The sequence below is a fragment of the Typopeltis vanoorti genome, chromosome 7 (genome assembly GCF_054136105.1).
Source record: "Typopeltis vanoorti isolate ZY-2024b chromosome 7, IOZ_Tvanoo_1.0, whole genome shotgun sequence".
In the NCBI taxonomy this organism is placed as follows: Eukaryota; Metazoa; Arthropoda; class Arachnida; order Uropygi; family Thelyphonidae; genus Typopeltis; species Typopeltis vanoorti.
The window spans coordinates 4,367,686-4,388,323 of record NC_143555.1 but is presented as its reverse complement, the minus strand read 5'-3'; the positions used below and the strand labels follow the sequence as shown (position 1 = coordinate 4,388,323).

General features: G+C 35.9%; 1 protein-coding gene across 2 annotated transcripts in view; it reads right to left on the bottom strand.

The window, feature by feature from the left end:
- LOC150104457 (wings apart-like protein homolog) overlaps positions 1-20,638 on the bottom strand; it is a 249,014-nt gene that overhangs the window by 173,487 nt on the left and 54,889 nt on the right. For both annotated transcript variants that reach the window (XM_090395636.1, XM_090395635.1), the window contains one exon: positions 11,593-11,664. In XM_090395636.1, the coding sequence (XP_090251762.1) occupies positions 11,593-11,664 (72 nt within the window). The remainder of the gene's footprint in view (positions 1-11,592; positions 11,665-20,638) is intronic.

Here is a 20,638-nt window from a genome sequence, read left to right as displayed (position 1 = left end):
TTTAAAGCACATTATCTCAAAGATACTTTTGAAATATTAATAGAAATAACTGATAAAGATGGAGACTTTTCTATCAAAGAGTTTTGGAAGAGATTCAACATTTTAGATGCAATTAGGGTAACCCAGAGCTCCTGGCATAAGGTTTCCAAAAAAACTATGAAAGGAGTATGGCATAAACTTTGTCCTCAGTTTAATGATAATTCCAAAGGCTTTGAAGACCCAAGAAAGATTGTGAATTCTGAAACTCAAGCAATCTAAGTATGGCTAACCAGTTGCAAATGGAAGTTTCAGAAGGTGATGTTAATGAGCTGCTTCTTCAATCTCACACTATGGAACTCTCACCCAATGATTTCCTTGAATTAGAGGAACAAGAAAGAAACAAAGAAGAAAAAGAGAAAGAAGATAACAAATATGAAGCTCCAACTTGGTTTTTCACTTCAAAAGGTATAGAAGCATTTAAACTTAGTGAAAAAGCTCAAGCAATCTTTGAATCACAAGATTATTACTTTGAACGATTTAGTAAATTTTTCCACAAAATGAATAATGCTTCTGCTTGCTATAATAAATTTAGTTTAATCCTTTATCCAAGTGTGAGCAAACAAAGTTTGCACCTGAAAGTATCTTCAGGACTGGGGTAAGGTAGTACAACACCAGGCAACTCATCGCAAAGGTGGAGCAAGCTAACATCACTGCTATCTCAGTATCTCCCATAATGCAAAACACATCTCCTTACGGATATGTATAATGTTATGCATTAAGGGAAGGGCCACTACCCAGACTAGTTTCGACCTTTATTGAGGTCTCTTCAGTGGGAGCTAGGCCCAATGAGATAGGAGTGATGTTAGCTTGCTCCACCTTTGCAACGAGTTGTCTGGTGTTGTACTACCTTACCCCCAGTCCTGAAGATACTTTCAGGTGTAAACTTGGATAAAGGATTAAACTAAATTTATTATAGTCTAACCAAGTGAAAAATAAACTTCCTACAAGCTTCTGCTTGCTATCGAGCTATTTTAATTGAAAAGAAGTGAAAGCCAGCGAAGCAGATGACACTCGAGGCCTTCTTTGAAAAAAAGATGCACCGAAGCTTCCTAATATATCTGCTGCTACCTCAATGGCTGCCAATTCACCCGGTGATATAGAAATGAGCTATTTTTTTTTAAAATGAATCTTTTTTAATTTAAAATTTTTCTTATGCCATTTTTTAACTGTGTAAATCTTTGACCAGTGAAGTCTTTTCTTCTCATTTAATATTCAATTTCTTCTTCTTCTTTGGTGCATTAATCCGTAGATTGGTAAATATAGCAGCACTCACAGCATCCTGTCTTGTGACCTTCTTTTTATCTCTTCATAACTCTTAATGCCAGTTAGCATTATTATGTTATTTATATATGAAATTCTTGGTCTGCCTCGTGGCCTCTTTCCTTCTACAGTCCCCTCCATTATTTCTGTAATCAGTCCCCCATGCCTCAAATAGTGTTAGGCTTTTTCTTCTTTTATTGATGTGTTTCATTAATGACCACTCTTCATGAACTATATTTAGAACTTCTTCATTACTTTTCCTTTCTGTCCAACTAATTTTCATCATCTTTCTCCAACACTAAGTTCAAATGCCTCCAACTTTTTCATGTCTTGTTTTGTTAGAGTCCAGGCCTCGCAACTATATAATGCAATGCTCCATATCTATGTTTTCACTAGCCTTTTATTGAGCTGGATGCAAAGTCCTTTACTGGTAAAAATGTTTCTTCTGTTATAGAATGCTTTTTTTGGTAAGGATTATTCGTGCTTTAATATCTGATTGGTTTCTTCCATCTTCTGTGATAAGATTTCCAAGATATTTAAAAGAGGATACCTGTTGTATCAGATTATTATTTATTTCCAGGTTTATTTCCATTGGATTTGCTTTACTTGTAATTAATAATTTTGTTTTCTTATAATTAATTTTTAGGCTGTACTGTGTGAAGATTTCTTCCAACTTTGTTAGGGTGGCTTTCAGTTTGTTTTCGTTATAAGCTATAACTGCTATATCATCTGCAAACAGTAGCCAGTTAATATCAATTTCATTTATCATAATTCCTTTTTTCTATTAGTTTTTTTCGGTTTATTTATTGCATTTAAGATGTACAGATTAAACAATATAGGTGAAAGAGAGCATCCCTGTCTTACACCTGTACGTTATTTTTGCTATTGCTGTTTTTATTGTATTGCTGGCTGCTTCTATTAGGGCTTCTTGGTGCTTGTAAAGATTAAATATGAGCCTTCTATCTCTCCAATTTACCTTTATTGTTTTTAGGAGGTGAAACATTTGATTGCAGTCAATACTATCGAAGGCTTTCTCCAAGTCAAGAAAGACTATCAGAGTATTTTGATTCTTCTCCAATCTTCTTTCAATAACTGTTCTTAGAGCTGGGTTTGCTTCTCTTGTCCCCAGCTGTTTCCTGAATCCAAACTGGTCATTGCCAACATATACTTCAACCTTCTTTGTTAGTCTTTTTTGTATAATTTTGAGTAGTATTTTCAAAGCATGTAATATTAAGCTTATTGTTCGATGATTTTCACACTTGTTTGCATTATTTACTTTAGGAATGGGCATGATAGAGCATTGTGTAAAATCTTTGGGGATGATCCCCGTTTCATAAATATCCTTTATGATCTTGAAAAGGTATGACTTAGTTATGTTTCCTGAGTATTTTATTAATTCTGAAGGGATGTTATCAGTGCCTAATGCCTTGCTGGTTGACAATTCATTCAGTGCAAATTCATCTTTTAATATAGTTGGACCAATTTCTTCCACATCAAGTCTTGTTTCATCTTCTATAGCCTTGGCATCTAGATATTGTCCACTATATAGATCTTCTAAGTACTCCTTCCATCTTTCCGAAATTTCTTCCTTATCTATAAGTATGTTCCCCTGTTTATTTTTGATAATTGTACTTCTTGTCCTTTTATGCTGGCTTATTTCTTTTATAAGGTTATAAGTTTTATCGAATCTTACAGTCTTTGTTAGATCTTCTATTTCTTTACACTTCTCTGTATACCACTGTTGTTTTGTTTCTTTACACTTTCTATTTATCATATTTTTTATATGTTTATATTTGTCTTTGCTTTCTTCCTTTAGGTAGGTTTTGTATTTTCTTCTTTCATCTATTAGATCTAGTATGTCCTGGGTGATCCATGGCTTTTTTATTTGCTTCTTCCTTAATCCTATGCAGTTGGCAGCCTTGATGATTGTATTCTTCAAATGAGTCCATTTTTCCTCTATGTTTTACTTTTCCCTCTCTCCTGTTTTAATGCTTTCATTAGTTTGCTGTTTACAGGTTCTATGGTTTTCCTCTGTTTTCAGGTTACTTATGTTCCATTTGAGCCTTTTCCTTAGTTGTGACAGCCTTTAAAGGAATGCGGACAACCAACCAGGGCTTCCGACCTAATGTCCAATCCTCACCTTCTCATGGTGTACCCTGTTGATTATCTACTTGGATACTGAACGAACAAGGTTGGGCTGGCAATTTGGGATTTAGCCGACCAAATTGTATTCTTATTGGTTAAACCAAAATAAAAAATAATGGTACAATATTACAAAATTTCATGCCCGCTGGGGTGTCGCCAGGTTAAACAAAGTCCCTGTTGTTTTCGCCAGAGAACCAGGGCGAACAGCAAAAAGTGAGCTACTACTAGAACAAATCTGAAAACACACCCCAACTCAACATCACCAGAGTTAAAGATCGGTACTATCAACATAAGAAGTCTGAATGGCAAAGAAATGGAGCTAGCTGAGGAATTAGATAAGTACCAGATCGACATAATAGGGGTGACTGAAACAAAAAAGACAAAAACTGGTGATATCTTTCTGAGCAACAAATACAAAATGCTATATTCAGGCAAGGACAATCAAGGAAAAGAAGGAGTAGCCATAATATTCAACACAAAATACGAGGCTAATCTTCTTGAATGGCAGTCAGTCTCAAGTAGAGTAATGTGGGCAAATATGAGAATGGAGAACTGGACAATGAGACTTATTTGTGCCTATGGTCCCACAGAAGGTTCTACTAAGGTAGAAGTGGAGGAATTTTTTGAAGCTTTAGAAAAAGCAACGGACACAATGAAAAAGGAAAAGTTGGTCCTTGTTCAGAATCTAAAGAGCAGAGTGGGAAATGATTGTCAGACATAAAAAAATATTTTGGGAAAATTTGGAGAAAAGAGCAAAGCTAATAGTAATGGCAAATATCTGTTGGATTTCTGCTCAGGACATGGACTGGTTATTACTAACACCATGTTCCAACATAAAAATGTGCACAAATTCACATGGAGAGAAGAAGCAAGGAATAAGAAAAGTCTCATTGACTATGTTATTGTTGATAGTGATGTTTTCTACCTGGTGCAGGACACCTGAGTATACAGAGGATTTGAAATTTGAAGTGATCACTATTTAGTCTTGAGCAGGATATTATTGAATGTCATATTGAAAAGAATGACATGTAAGAAAGTTTTAAAGCGAATAAAAGTTGAACAGCTCTCAGATGTGAACTGTAGAACTAAAATACACAAAGATTATGGAAGAAAAAATGAGAGTTTGAGAACAGGAACCAAACCTTGGAGATTCAGTGGCAAGCCTTGAAGAAAACCCTGATTGATTCAGCCAGAGAGGCATGTGGTGAGGTTGTCTGCAAGGATAGAAAAATCAGAACTCCATAGTGGACACAGGAAGTTAAAGAGGCAGTGAAGGAAAAGAAGAAAGCATATCAAAAGTTTCTGGCAAATAAGTCAGCTTTTGCTTTTAGAGAATACACAGACAAATGTAAGAAAGTGAAACACTGTGTAAAACTAGCTAAACAAAAGTCAGGGAGGACTTTGGAAAGAACATAGAAAATAAATATCAAGAAGGTGGTAAGATATTCTGGAGGTTGTTGAAGACGCTCAGAAATGGAGGAAAGAGTGTTGTAAAAGGAGTTAGAGATAATAAAGGTGAGATGAAAATGGGAGAAAAAGATATCCTTGAAGTATGGAGTAATTACTTTGAAAAATTGCTAAATGAAACAAGCAGTGATGACAGCACAGTGATAAAAAAACACTGACCAGGCATGCAGTCAGGAATACATATCCATACTTGAAGTAGAAAAAGCCATCAAAGGCTTGAAATGTGGAAAGGCAGCAGGAGTAGATGATATTTGACCAGAAATGCTGAAGTATGGTGGTATAAAAGTCTTACAGTGGCTGCACTGCATAGTTCAGAATGCCTGGACAGAGGGACAAATTCCCGACGATTGAAGTAGAGCTCTAATAGTACCCATATATAAAAAGGGAAATAAAACTGAATGTGTGAATTATAGAGGTATTTCCCTACTGAGTGTTCCTGGCAAGATCTATGCAAGTATACTTGAGAAACAGTTGAGAAGAATTGTGGAAGAAAAGCTTGGTGAAGAACAAGTTGGATTCATGCCAAATAGAGGCTGTCAGGATCAGATATTCAATTTACGACAAATAGTCGAGAAAGCATGGGAATATAACAAAGATCACTATTTAAGTTTTGTCGATTTGGAAAAGGCATATGACAAGGTGCCAAGAGAGAAGCTATTCAATACGCTACAGTTATATGGTGTCAATGGGGCATTATATCAAGCAATACGTAGTCTTTATTTGAGTTGTAAGTCAGCAGTTTGAAGGAAGTACTGGAAGATGGTTTAATGTTAAATCTGGTGTTGAGGCAAGGATGTACATTATCCCCTCTGTTATTCATTATCTATATGGATCACATTATGAAGGAAAGTGGTATTAAACATGATATCAGAATTGGTGATGTTAATGTCAGCTCTTTGTTTTATGCGGACGATGTTATACTTCTAAATAAATCCGCTACAAGTCTGCAAGATTCTCTGACTAAATTGAATAACTGTTGTAATAGATATGGTATGAAGGTCAGCAATAAAAAGACAAAGACAATGAAAATAGGCAGAATCATTGAAAATGTCAACTGTGTTTTGAACGGGGAACCTGTGGAACAATAAAACATTTCAGCTATTTAGGCACGATTTTTAGTGAAGATGGTAAACTAAATATCGAAATAGACAACAGAATTAACAAAGCTGGTATGGTAGGAAGTCAATTGAATAAATTTAATATGAAATAAGAGAGAAATTAGTCAAAACTAAATTAGCTGTATACAGGATAGTGTCAAACCAGTTTTAACTTATGGATCTGAGAGCTGGGTCAGAAGTAAAACACTTGACCAAAGACTAGAGACCACAGATATGAGAGTCCTGAGAAAGATTATAGGCGTGAACAGATGGCATCAATGGTAATATCATATTAAAAAAGAGGATATTAGGAAAGAACTTGACATTGTCAGCATTCAGGAATGCGTTAGCAGAGCTAATCTCAGGTGGTATGGTCACTTAAACAGAATGGCGAGGGAAAGATTAGCAAAACAACTGTTTTCTGCCAGGATGGCAGGAAAACAACCCAGAGGAAGACCAAGATATAGGTGGATTGATATGGTACAAAGTGTCTTAGACGATAGAAATATAAGATCTGATAATGTTGGAGTCTTGACAAGTAACAGACTGATTTGGAGGAAAATTGTAGATAGGAAGTTAGTAATAATATAAATTTTTCATCTAGTACTATCATATCTTGTACACCCCCTAAAAGGTACATGTCAGGAATTTGATGATGATGATGACCTTCTTCTTTTTGGTAATGAGGTACCAAAAAGAAGAATATTCAATTTATATTTTATATATTCCTTCTTAACTCTCGCTTATAGCATTATTTCTAAGGCAAATAAATTCCTGCTTTAAGAATTCCTGATTTACAAACGGTTGCCAAGAACCAATTAATTCATAAAGGTTGGAACTACCTGTGTGTGTGCGTGTGTGTATATATATGTATACAGTAGTGGGATTCAAATAATTTAACAACCTGTTTGCTGCCCTAATGATCATTTTAAGTATAAAAAAACGATATACCAAAAGTTAGTTTATTATTTCATACAGTTAATACTTAAATAAGAACAATAAAAGAGGTACACAAAACTAGATTATGTTATAAGAAAGAGTTTTAAAATAGTAATGAAAAAATATTAAATAATACCTTACAAAAAAAACAAACAATAAAACTGTTATTTAACATATTTCCATACTGCTTCTTCATTGGTGTCCTCATTTGCAATTTTCTTCACTTTTATCCGAGCATCATCGGCTGTGTGATTTATCCTTAACCATCTTTTCACTGTATGAGTAGGATCCCATTCCTTTAGAGGTAGGCCGATTAGACTAATAATCATTGTGTTTGACATATTAGAAACAGTTATGCGACTTCTCTTCTCTGAACATATTATGTTCATCTTTTAAAAACCCTTTTCCACTTCTGATGAACTTACAGAATTGTTCTGACGATATTTTTAGCTCTTTTAACACTTTCAGGAATTACATAATTCTGGGAATTTTTTAAAATGTTTTCCATGAAATCTCGATAATCATTAATAACGATTTGGTAATTAAAAATGTCATCAAATATGAGCAATTGTTCTTCAGCTGCTTTCCATGGAACTAGTACTTCTGCAATATTCCGTAATATGGCTCCAAAAAACTGAGAAATAGTAATTTAATCCTATCTTGAAATTGGCTACAACTTGCTTTTAAATGTTCACAATCCATTAGTCTTTTTTTCATATTTGTTACAATGTTTTCTAAAAGTCTTTCCCGAGGAAGCCCGACAAATCGATGATTTTCTACAAATTTTATATTTTTGAAGGGTTCTGAAGTAATTAATTCATCAACTTTTTTTTCATATGGATCCTTTTCCTTTACAAGCATTGGAAATACTTGTAAAGGAAAAGCAAGATCAGTTATAAAATATATATTTTTAGGATGGGCCACCATACCTAAGTACTTTTTATTTGAATAAAAATAGTGATGCAGCACGGGATAAGAGTGCCACACAGCTAGGATTGACCGTAAACTACAGGCAGCCCATCTTGGTCCCAAAACTCTACCAATCTTTATAATTTCAATTCCAAGTTGTTTGGATATTTTGGAAAGTTCAATTTGGTTCTTATTGGATTGATGAAAAATAGTATATATCTTCAAAAAACATATTTCGGTGATTACACCACATTTTTTATTATTCAGTTATACAATATACTGAAATAATAGTTCCTGACAAGTTTCGTAAATCGTAGGATTTACATCTTCAGGGGTAAATAGTATAACTTAAAGTTTAAACAAGAGAAATTAATAAATACAAATCATAACCGTCTGGCTATTCATAAACTCAAATAACAGAATGCAGATATAAAACGTTATTGACGTTGAACAATACTGGACGAAGTCATGTGTTCTTGTTCTCATTCATACAGTCCGAGCTCAGATTGAGGTAGATTTTTTATTACAGCTGACCACACTTGATGGAGAATTAAACCTTGATTTTTATTGCATTGGGTTGGGTTTTTCAGCATATTAGCAGCTTCTTTAAATTTTCTTATGTAGCAATTGTTTTCTATGTATGACATCGTCGTTTTTTGCCAGAGTACATCGTGTCCAGTGGAAGTGGTATGGAAAGCAAGACCTGTTTTTTGTTCTCTTTTGTATTGTACATCTTTTTGGTGTTCAGCCATGCATATTTCTCCAGATCGTCCTGTCTGTCCTACGTTCTCTAGAATTGTTCAACGTCAATAACGTTTTATATCTGCATTCTGTTATTTGAGTTTATGAATAGCCAGACGGTAATGATTTGTATTTATTAATTTCTCTTGTTTAAACTTTAAGTTATACTATGTACCCCTGAAGATGTAAATCCTGCGATTTACGAAACTTGTCGGGAACTATTATTTCGGTATATTGTATAACTGAATAATAAAAAATGTGGTGTAATCACCGAAATGTCTTTTGAACCAATTAGCTACAGAAGTCTATGCCTACAAGTATATATCTTATCAATAAATATTTTAAAATGATTTACTTGCTTTATTTCCTTTATCGAATCATCTAAAACAAGATGGAGGCGATGGTTTAAACAGTGCCATATTATTATGTTTGGAGACTCTTTTGCAATCCTAGTGCTCACTCCAGATTTTCTCCCAAGCATAACGCTGGCACCATCGGAGCAAAATCCTATTAAATTTTTTTCTAGGTAGTTCTTAGTAAGCCCAACATTAAACTTTCCATAACTAAAGAACATATTATCCCTACATCTTGTTTTACCAATTCAACTAGTTCAACGAAAATTGTTGGTGATGTAACTGAATCCTCAACGTTTAAGAAAAGTATAATAACTGGTTTGCAGGATATCGTTGAAGCTTCGTCAATAATCAAACATATTTTCAGATTATTTTCAATAATTTTATTAAATATTTCTTTTTTAATTTCCTTTGCAATGAAATCAACTACTTTCACAATAGTTTTACGAGAATGTAATCCTATTCCCATATCTAATTTACACTTCTATCTCACCTTCTATGTCTGAAAACGGTTTACATCTTTTTGTCAGGCTGTAAACTGTATTAAATACTCTACAAGGAATACTTAAATATTTTTCATTCATTGTATCTATTACTTTTGTTATTGAATCCTACTCACATTGTTTTAAGTTCTCTTTACAAATGTTATGAACTTTTGATGAAAAATGTTCTTTCATTTTTTTTTCCCTTAGAGAAGCTTGTTGTATCTCTTTATTTTTCCCTGATGCCTCAATCTGAAAACATTTCCTAAGTCATATTTTGCACAATACTCGCAACCTAACTTTTTGCTACAAATTACTAGTCCGTCATATTTTTCTTTAAAATTGTTATATTGTTACACTGTCCAGCATTAAATACGATAGAATAATGTGTACGACAAACCTGTTTGTCACAGGAAAGTTGTGATAAAAACTGCGTTTTTATCACAAGTTTTTCCACGGCTTCCGAAATGGGTGATAAGATAACCCTTGAAATCTATATTTCTATTGGTTCATTGTGTCCTAGCTTCCTATTGTATAATAAATTTAGTTTAATCCTTTATCCAAGTGTGAGCAAACAAAGTTTGTGCCTGAAAGTATCTTCAGGACTGGGGTAAGGTGGTACAACACCAGGGCAACTCGTTGCAAAGGTGGGGTGTCTCCACCTTTGCAATGAGGAGATGTGTTTTGCATTATAGGAGATACTGAGACAGGAGTGTTGGTGTCTTGCTCCACCTTTGCAACGAGTTTCCCTGGTGTTGTACCACCTTACCCCAGTCCTGAAGATACTTTCAGGCACAAACTTTGTTTGCTCACACTTGGATAAAGGATTAAACTAAATTTATTATACTCTAACCAAGTGAAAAATAAACTTTCAATAGCTTCCTATTGATTTTACCGATCAGGGAACACCAGCGCACTCATATTGCGTGGTAATTTTGGGCATAACACAAAGCTGAAACAAATGACAGCGCGTCACCCCCTGGTTGTTTGGCACTTTTTCTCTTTACGTTATATGTTTGTTTACTGAAGTAACAAAAGCGAGGGAATAAAAATGTAGTATTTCATATCAAAGGTATAACGAGTTTTATGAAATGAATAAATAAATATTACAAGCATAGTTCCGTCTAATTTTTTTCATCTATGGACGGAATTACTACAGGCACTTAGAATACGCTGTTATGCAGATGAACGTTAAAATAGAGTAAGGAATGTAAATTTGTGATTTCCACATTGGGCGGCTGCCAAGGTGCCCACCTTAAAGAGAACCCTGATTACAAGTGCCATTTTAACAACCGGTTCGTCGAATTCAACAAAAAATTAGGTATCAGTTCTGCCAAACCAGTGCAAAACGGCTGAATCCCACCACTGTGTATGTATATAAGTATATATATATATAGTTTTATGAAGAATTAAATGACTAGAACCGAGATTTAAGTAAAAAGGTTTTAATATAAACACTACTAGTTTCAGCCTGTAACAGCCTTCTTCAGGTGACATTATAAAAGAAAAAACACTAAACATTGAGGGTTAAAAGACTATGAACACAGACAGTCTTTATACATAATTAGCATGAAAACGTTGTAGTTGTATTTGAAGCTGTTCTTTAGAAAGAACAGCTTCAAATACAACTACAACGTTCTTTAGAAAGAACAGCTTCAAATACAACTACAACGTTCTTTAGAATAATTAGCATGAAACGTCGTAGTTGTATTTGAAGCTGTTCTTTCTAAAGAACGTTGTAGTTGTATTTGAAGCTGTTCTTTCTAAAGAACAGCTTCAAATACAACTACAACGTTTTCATGCTAATTATGTATAAAGACTGTCTGTGTTGTTCATAGTCTTTTATCCCTCAATGTTTAGTGTTTTTTCTTTTATAATGTCACCTGAAGAAGGCTGTTACAGGCCGAAACTAGTAGTGTGTTTATATTAAAACCTTTTTACTTAAATCTCGGTTCTAGTCATTTAATTCTTCATAAAACTATGTATGTTAACCAAGTCAATGATCATCCTGTCATATATATATATATATATATATATATATATATATAATAAAATCATATGTCAATGTACATTTTATCAGTTATTTTCAAAATATAAAATAAAGAGAAAGAAATCTCAAGCTGATAAAAATAACATCAAATAAATAAGATCAAAACTTACATGTGCCTGTGATTCTTCTTCGTTATCACCTTCAGGGGCATGCCAATGTCTATGATTATAAAATGCTCTATGCTGAAAAATAAAGCATTGCAAATATATATTAGTATAATGTTATCAGCTTCTGAAGCTCTCTTCTTACACTTCAAAAATAATGTAGAAATAAGACCTCAGTTATAATCTTTTGACTCTCTCTTTTCCTCTCTCACAGCATCTGCTAAAAACAAAACATATCGCAGCAGAGTTTTTTGTTTCAAGATCAGATGCAACAAGAGGGAGTGACAGGAGTGTCGTGTATATAAACTTCATTCATATCAAAAAATAATACTACACACAAGTAGCCTACTCGTGAAGAAACGCCATGTGCAAACTTTGTGAAAAAAAAAACTTTCTACAACTTACTCTAATCTAACTTGCTCCTATCCAGAGATTTAACTGTAAGCAAAAGCAGAAGAAACAATCTGAGAAATAAGAGCAGGATAGAGTTTTAAGAACAATGAAAACAAAACTATCAGAACAACACTGAAGAAAGGTTTGAAGACAGGAATTTGTAAAAGCTGATATTCTGAAAGTTTGGTGATTTGTGAAGTGCAAGGGTTAGCACCTATTATAGCATATCAGAAAGAGGAGTGTGGCATAATGTCATCAGTACATGATTGAGCTCCTCCATATTTTTACCATCAGTTTTTCTGATTATGTGCATTTCACTAACCCAACCTTCACAACTCAGAGATTTGTAAATCTTTGAAGTTGTGAAGTTGTTATTTGTAAATCTCTCCTGACCTAACTCTTCACACAACTGCATTTAAGATCAAATTAAAATGTCATGTGCATCAAAAGGAGAATGATAGGGATGTATGGATCAGAGTTTGGATGCAAATTACATTTACTAAATAAAAAAAAAAAACCAACGATAGGGAAAAACAATGCAAGCATTATTACAATGAGCAGAAATGTGTATCCGAGTAAAGGGTAGAAATTCTGAGCAACTATTATAAGGTTATTGATGTGTATTCATTTCTTGTAATAACTGATTTTCCAACTTGAAAGTAAGTTATACAACAATACTGAAACATGTTTTTACTTCTAAAATAACTGCTTAACCCCATATTTTAGTTCATTTTCCCTTCCCTCTCTTTGTACCAGAAATATACACATATAGACTTCAACTTATGTACAAGTTACATTTCACAAACATTACAAAACACAAATCTAACCCGTCCCACCTGATAATCACATCATAGTGCTTATGTGTTTACAGTATACACAGTAGTATGTTACATGTTTTAAAGGGTACATCTCTTAGTTTCATTCTCAAGATGCACAAATTAAATTTTAATATGTACTTATTAAAATAGAAAGTAACATAATACACTAGAAATAATATGAAAAAATAGAAAAAATAAAATAAAATGTTTATACATTTTATACATTTTGGCTGTTCAACCTTCCTTATGAAATTATCAAGAGACGACTGCACAGTGGCTTCTTTCTTCTCTTCATAAATTTGTTGATAAGTTTAAAGTGTCATCTGTTTCTCTTTGGACTTTAAAAAATAGAAGAAAAAGTACTGTAAAAGGAATTAAAGGTGACTTGAAAACTGAAGATAAGGATATCCTGGAGGTCTGAATTAATTCCTTTGAAAGACCGTTAAAACAAAACAAGCAGTGACAGAACAATAGCAGAAAATTTTCAAGAGGAATGCAAACAGGAGTAGATATCAATACTTTGGTAGAAAAGGCCATCAAAAACTTGAAATATGGAAAGGCAGCTGGAGTAGATATATTATTATTATTATTATTATTATTATTCAGGCCTCCAAGGAGTCAAAAGACTCATCGAGGGAGGTCCTTTCTAAGACATAAAGTCTGTCAAGACTCATCGAGGGGAGGTCCCCCCCTGAGAAACACAAAGTTTATCATACCACTCCTTAAACCCACTGACCGTTCTCGCTCCCACCACTCCATCAGGCAATGCATTCCACGGCTCAACCACCCTCCACACAAAGAAACCACTCCTTACCCTCTTGCTCACAGTTTCCTTTCGTAACTTCCAGAGATGGCCTCTTGTCATCACTCCTTCCCGCTGATCAACCAAGCGAAAGAACTCCCCAGTGTCAACCCTGTAACCACCTCTCAACAGTTTAAAAGTCTCAATCATATCACCTCTCCTCCTTCTATCCACCAAACTCTGCAGTCCACATTCTCTCAGCCGATCCTCATAACTATCCTTGTACAGTCCTGAAACCATCTTTGTCATCCGTCTTTGTATCCTTTCCACAGTTAATTTATCCCCTTCAAATCCTGGGGACCAAATCTGAGAACAATAGTCCAAGTGTGGTCTGATCAGAGACTTATACAACGAAATGATAACTCTCTTATCTCTGCAGGTCAGTGTCCTTCTCATAATAGCAGCAATCCTCTGTGTTACCTTCACCACCTTTGCAATATGTCCCCTAAACTTCAGGTTTCTATCAATCATCAACCCCAGATCTCTTGTCTCCCCTACTTCCTCCAGTATAACTCCTCCCATAGAGTATGCAGCATCCCATCGATGTTTCCCAAACCTCAAGACCTTACATTTTGCTGCATTAAACTGACACCCCCATTCATTTGCCCATCTATCTAGCTTATTTAAATCCTCTTGCAGGGCTACCACATCTGCACTATTACTAATAATCCTTCCAAGCTTCGCATCATCCGCAAACAACTGAATATCCCCCTGCAATCCACTGGCTATGTCATTGATATAAAGGTTAAACAATATAGGTCCTAGTACTGAGCCCTGTGGGACCCCACTTGTAACCCTCTGCCTCCTGGAAACTGCTCCACCATACACAACTCTCTGATACCTATCAGACAGCCAATCCTGAATCCAGTTGACCAATCTGACATCCAGACCCATGTGCTGCAACTTAAATATCAGCTTATCATGTTTCACCCTGTCAAATGCCTTCGCCAAGTCTAAGAAAATTGCAGTATATGCCTTTCCCTCATCTAATGCTCTTGTAACTTTATTATAAAAGGCTAGCATATTGCTAAAACAAGAGCGTCCTTTCAAAAATCCATGTTGATTCTCACAGATAACATTACCCTCATCTGCCCAATGCTGTACACGGTCCCTCACTACTTTCTCCAAGATCTTAACAACTACTGATGACACACAGACTGGCCTATAATTAGACACTTCCAGTCTGTTACCACCCTTATGCAATGGCACTATCTTACCTTCCTTCCATTCCCTGGGCACCTTTGCCAAAGCCAGACTTTCATTGAAAAGCCACGTTAAAGGTATTGTCAATTCCCTAGCACATTCTCTCAAAACTCGTGGCGAAATACCATCCAGTCCCACAGCTTTACTGACATCCAGAGTACTCAGTATCTGAAACACACTCTCCTCCTGTACCTCCAGACCTCGTACCAGTCCTATCCCTCTAGCATTAAAACTGACTCCTCTAGGATGAAATACTCCAATAAAGTGTTCATTGAACAATTCCACTATGTCCTCTGCATCAGTCACTCTATTCCCATTTTTATCCCACAATATCATTCTTCCACAGTCATTTCTCCTCCTACTGGCCACATAGCTAAAAAATTCCCTAGGATTTTCTTTGGATCTTAGGGCCAATCTCCTCTCATATTCCAGTTTCGCTTTCCTTACCACACGAGTCACTCTTCTGGCCTGTGTCTTATATTCCTCATGCATCTCTTCACCTGTCTCCTTATATCTCTTCCATAGCCTCTTTTTCGCATGCAATTCCTGTTTAATATTGTTTGTCATCCACGTTACTCCAAATTGCGCCCTCTTCTTCACTCGTGGTATACAACTTACCATTGCTGATAACAAATATTCTTTCACAATTTCCCACGCACTGGTGATATCCCGGCCTTCCAATTCCTCCCTCCATGAAACTTCCCGAAGTTGACGTCTAAGACTATTATAATCACCTGCCTTATAATTCCACATAAGTTCCCGTCTCTTTGATACTCCTGCATGTCTATTCATTTTCCAAGTAAAAACCATATGGTCACTCTCTCCAACTGGTGGGAGAGACGTTAACTCAGTTATTATCAACTCTTCTGATGCTATAACCAAATCCAAAATTTTTGAACCTCTTGTTCCCTCTGTTACATGTTGCCTAAGACATTTGTCCCTCAAGAATTCTAGAAATTCCATTCCCCTATTGTTACATGCATCTTCCTCTCTCCAATTTATACTACTGAAGTTAAAATCTCCCATAACAATCATTCTTCTTGCACTTGCCAAACTTAGCTGTCTAAACATCTCCTGGTCCCCATCCTCTGTGCTCCTGGGTCTGTAGCAACACCCCACTAAATATCCTGTCTTGCCTACCTCTACCTCACACCATACGCTCTCAAAATCATTTGTCTCACTACCTTCCAAATTCTCCACTCTTAGAGGACATAGGTCATCACTTATCATAAGCAGCACCCCACCACCACGCTTTCCCCTCCTATCCTGGCAAAAAATGCTATACCCAGCGACTTCTAATCCTGTTTTTATATCCCCTTCTGTCTTCCGTCTCAGTGATCGCAATAATTTTTGGCCAGGCTGATGCTATCTGCGCCACCAATTCCTCTCCCTTATTCCGGATACTCCTGGCGTTAGTATACAGCATATAAATGCCATTGTTTCTATACCCAGCATTATCCCTTCTAGACTCCACTGGGCTCAGTCTTACCTGACATTGTCTCCCTTCTCCCAAGTATCCATTCCCACAAGAGGCCACCCCTGCTATCATCCTCCCTGGGACACACTGACTCGTTCAGAACAGCAATCTCTCCAGATGCCTACGTCCTTCCTCATTCAAATGTAAACGGTCTCTCGCAAACAACTCCTCTCTTTCCTCAAACGCACTCCAAGCATCCACATATACCAGTCCTCTCTTGTCACACATTCTCGCTATTATGCCATTCAATATCACCGCTCTTCTGCTCAGCTCATCATTATCATACCTAGGCAACACGCACACTATTTTTCCTCTCTCTGTCTTCTTCCGTACAGTCTCAAGCAAAAATCTCATATCTCTCGCTGCCCGACTTACATTACCACTCAAGTCATTCGTTCCTACCATCACAATCATCTCATCAACCCTTTCACATCTCTTAATTGCCATAGCCACCCTTTCTATTGTTCCTCCTGGCAAACACTCCTCACGCATCCTATCCTGAACACCACGGATCATTGAGTCACCATACATTATACCTCTTACCATTCCATCGCTTCTATTGTTTCCATTCTCTCCTCTTCTTTCATTCCCATACCTCTCTCTTCTACTGTTTCCATTCTCTCCTCTTCTAGCACTCCCATACATCTCTCTCATTCCCTCTCTCCTACTGTTTCCATTTTCTCCACTTCTAGCACTTCCATATCCCTCTCTCATTCTGTCTCTCCTACTACTGTTTCCATCCGCTCGTCTTCTAGCATTCCCATACCTCTCTCTCATTCCATCTCTCCTACCGTTTCCATTCTCTCCTCTTCTAGCACTTCCATATCTCTCTCTCATTCCGTCTCTCCTACTGTTTCCATCCTCTCGTCTGCTAGCATTCCCATACCTCTCTCTCACTCCCTCTCTTCTACTGTTTCCAATCTCTCCTCTTCTAGCACCCCCATACCTCTCACTCATACTCCTTAAATTCTCTCTCTCTCCTACTCTGATTCGCCTTGCATTCATCTCTTCCATTCTCCTAATCTTATCTTTCATACTTCTGCTCTCATTCACTAGACATTCCACCTCCTCTTTCAACTCATCTATCTCCCTCTGCAGGTCAGTCACTCTTAATTTAATTTCACTCTCCCAAACAAAACCATCTCCTAAACTTCCACAGTCACTCACACCTTCCACACTATCAACCATTATTTTCTCATTCTCTCCTATCATACTACTCGTCTTCCTACATTCATTCTCCGTTCCTGGAGCAACAAAGTCGGATATCGATATATCTAATGTACTTATTTCCTCCAACATATTTGACCAGAAATGTTTAAATATCAAGGTAGAAAAGTTTTGCAGTGGTTGCACTACATAATTCAGAGGGCCTGGTCAGAAGGTCGATTCCTAATAATTGGAGTAGAATTCTCATAAGTTTCCATTTATAAAAAGAGGAATAAAACTGAATGTGAGAATTACAGAGGACACTACTAAGTATCCCAGGTAAGCACACTGGAGAAGCAGCTAAGAAAAAATTGTAGAAGAAAAACTTGGAGAACAAGCTCAGTTCAGGCCAAATAGAGGTTGTCAAGATCATATTTTCCATTTATGACAAACAGAGAAATTCTGGAAATATTGTAAAGTCAAGCACTCTGATGTGATGAGATATCCAACAGCATATTATATTCTTCTCAAAGTACTGATGAGGCTAGAGATCTTGGAGTTATGGTGGACAGGAATTTGAAGTTCAAAGGTCACATAGCAAAAGTTTAAAATACAACCCAGAGGATAATTGTAATGCCAAAATAAACATTGACATGTAAAAACAGGAAGCCATTTAGCCTCATTACAAGGTCATGATATGACTGCACCTGGACTACTATGTGCAGATTTGATTTCCTGGGTTAGGAGGGGATAAAGAAGCAGCAAAAAGGGTGCAAAGAAGAGTTACAATGATGATATCGGGAATTATGAAATCTAGATTATGAGGACAGATTAAGAGTATGCGGGCTGCAGAAACTGGTAGATAGGAGAAAGAGGAGTGATATAATAAGCGTATAAACTTTTGAGAGAGCGTTATATAATATCAGTTGATAAAATTTTTTATCATATGAAAGGTGGAGTGAGGATAAGGGGACATCCCTGGAAGTTAAGTTTATGTATAATTAAGAAAGGGGTGAGAGCTAAGTTTTTTTTCCTCACAGAACCATATGTGAGCGGAACAGTTTACCTGTTTTGGTGTAAATGACTTATCATCACGAACCATGGGAACAGCGCCCATAGATGTCTGATGCCATGTTGACTATATTGTCCCAGTGATGTCTGTTCATTGTAGCATGACTTAATTCTTGAAGAGTTCTCCCACATCAGTCTTTAATATTGTCGGCCCACTAACGATGAGAACGACCTCTGACATTTGTTCCACTCATTAGGCCAAACACCAATGACTAACTTTCTGTCACTTGACATTCTTTGGACAAATATGTTCAAAGAGTTTTAATTTTCTTTATAGGACTTTTTGAAACAGTCTCTTTTAGTTGTATCCTTCTGTACACTTCTTCATTTCTTATCTTGTGAGTCTATCCACAATTTGTTGAATTTTTACAATAACACTTTCTTTCAAAAGCCAGCATTCTTCTCTCCAATTCCTTTGTCATTATCCAAGTTTCGCAACCATATAACATACCGCTAAAGATGTAGGTCTCAAGAACGCTTAGTTTGGTTTTTAAGCTGATATTTCTATTCTTCCAAATTTTGTCAATGGATTTTAGTGCTATTAAAGCCTTTGTAGTCCTAATGTTAATTTCTTTTTTTACAGTTTATATCATGTGTTATACAACTTCCAAGATAGATAAAATGTTCCACATTCTCAAGTTCCTTTCCATCTACAATAATCTTTTTTCTAATCTCTCTTTCACCAAAAACCATTGTTTTTGTCTTTTCTATATTCATCCTTGATCCGTATCTTTTCCCTTTTCTATTTAGATTATGTATCATTTGCTCAAGTTTCATTTTGTCTTCTTTAAGTAAAACAATGTCATCTGCAAAAGCAAAGATGGTTGAGTCTTATTCCACCAATGGAGATGCCTGTGTCCTCATTTCTGATTCTGTCCATCAATCTCTCTAGGTATGAAATGAAGATACTTAGTGATATTGGATCTCCCTGTCTTGTGCCTCTATTAATGATGCCAGGCTCCACATCTGCCTCCTTTCTTGACAGCCACCTGTGAATTCATGTCGATTTCTTTTAATAGGCGAATTAGCCTGGCATCAATACCGTATGATTCCAGTATAGCCCAGATGATGTTTTATTTCAATGCTGTCGAATGCTTTTTGAAAGTCCACAAAGCATGTAAATACTTTTCTATTCTTTCTTCGTGTCTTTTCTGCAATGATTCGAAGGGCTAATATCTATTGTATGGTATGCCTATCTTTTTGGAACCCTGCTTGTTCATCTGCCAGATGTTTTTCAATCTGGTGTTTTAGTCTTTCAGTTAGTATAATCCTCACACAAGTGGCTTATCAGCACAATGGTTATGTAATTGTTGCATTCCAAAGCATATCCTTTTTTATGTAAGACTATCAGCATTGAATTTTTTCCATTCTTCTGGGGTGCATCCAATCTTTCATACTTCATTGCAGATTTTCTATATTACTTGTACAAGGGTATTGCCTTCATTTTTAATAATTTCTCCCATTATGCCGACATTTCCAGGACTTCTGTTTTTTTTTTTAAATTTCATTATTGCCTTTCTTACTTCATTTTTCAAGATATTATTCTCAAAATATGTGATTGGCAGTGATATTTCCTTTAACTCCTTGGTTACATGTGTTATAGTGTTTTGATCAGTTATGGTCTCCTCAATGAATCCTTGACTAATAATAATATAACAAGGATCTGTACATAAGTTTTGCAGATCAGGAAAAGGCATACAAAAAAGGTGCACAGAGAAAAAAGCTTTCAAAATACTACAATTATATGCAGTAAATGGAACATTATACAGAACAATAAATAGTCCATGCGTGAATAGTAAATCAGCAGTCAGAACAGAAGGAAATATGGAAAGATGGTCTAATGTAAAATCAAGAGTAAGACAAGGATGCAACTATCTTCATTTTTATTCATCATCTATGTGGATCATATTATGAAAGAAAGTGGCAGCAACCTGATATTAGAATCAGAGATATCAAATTTAGCTCTATGTTTCATCTAGGTGATGTACTCCTGAATGCATCTAGTGCAAGTTCCCAACTTTTCTCTAACTGAATTAAATACAGCTTTAATAAATCTGGCATGAAAATTATCAATAAAAAGACCAGAGCTACGAAAATAAGGAATAACCTACAAAACTTCAACTGCATTCTGAATGGAGAACC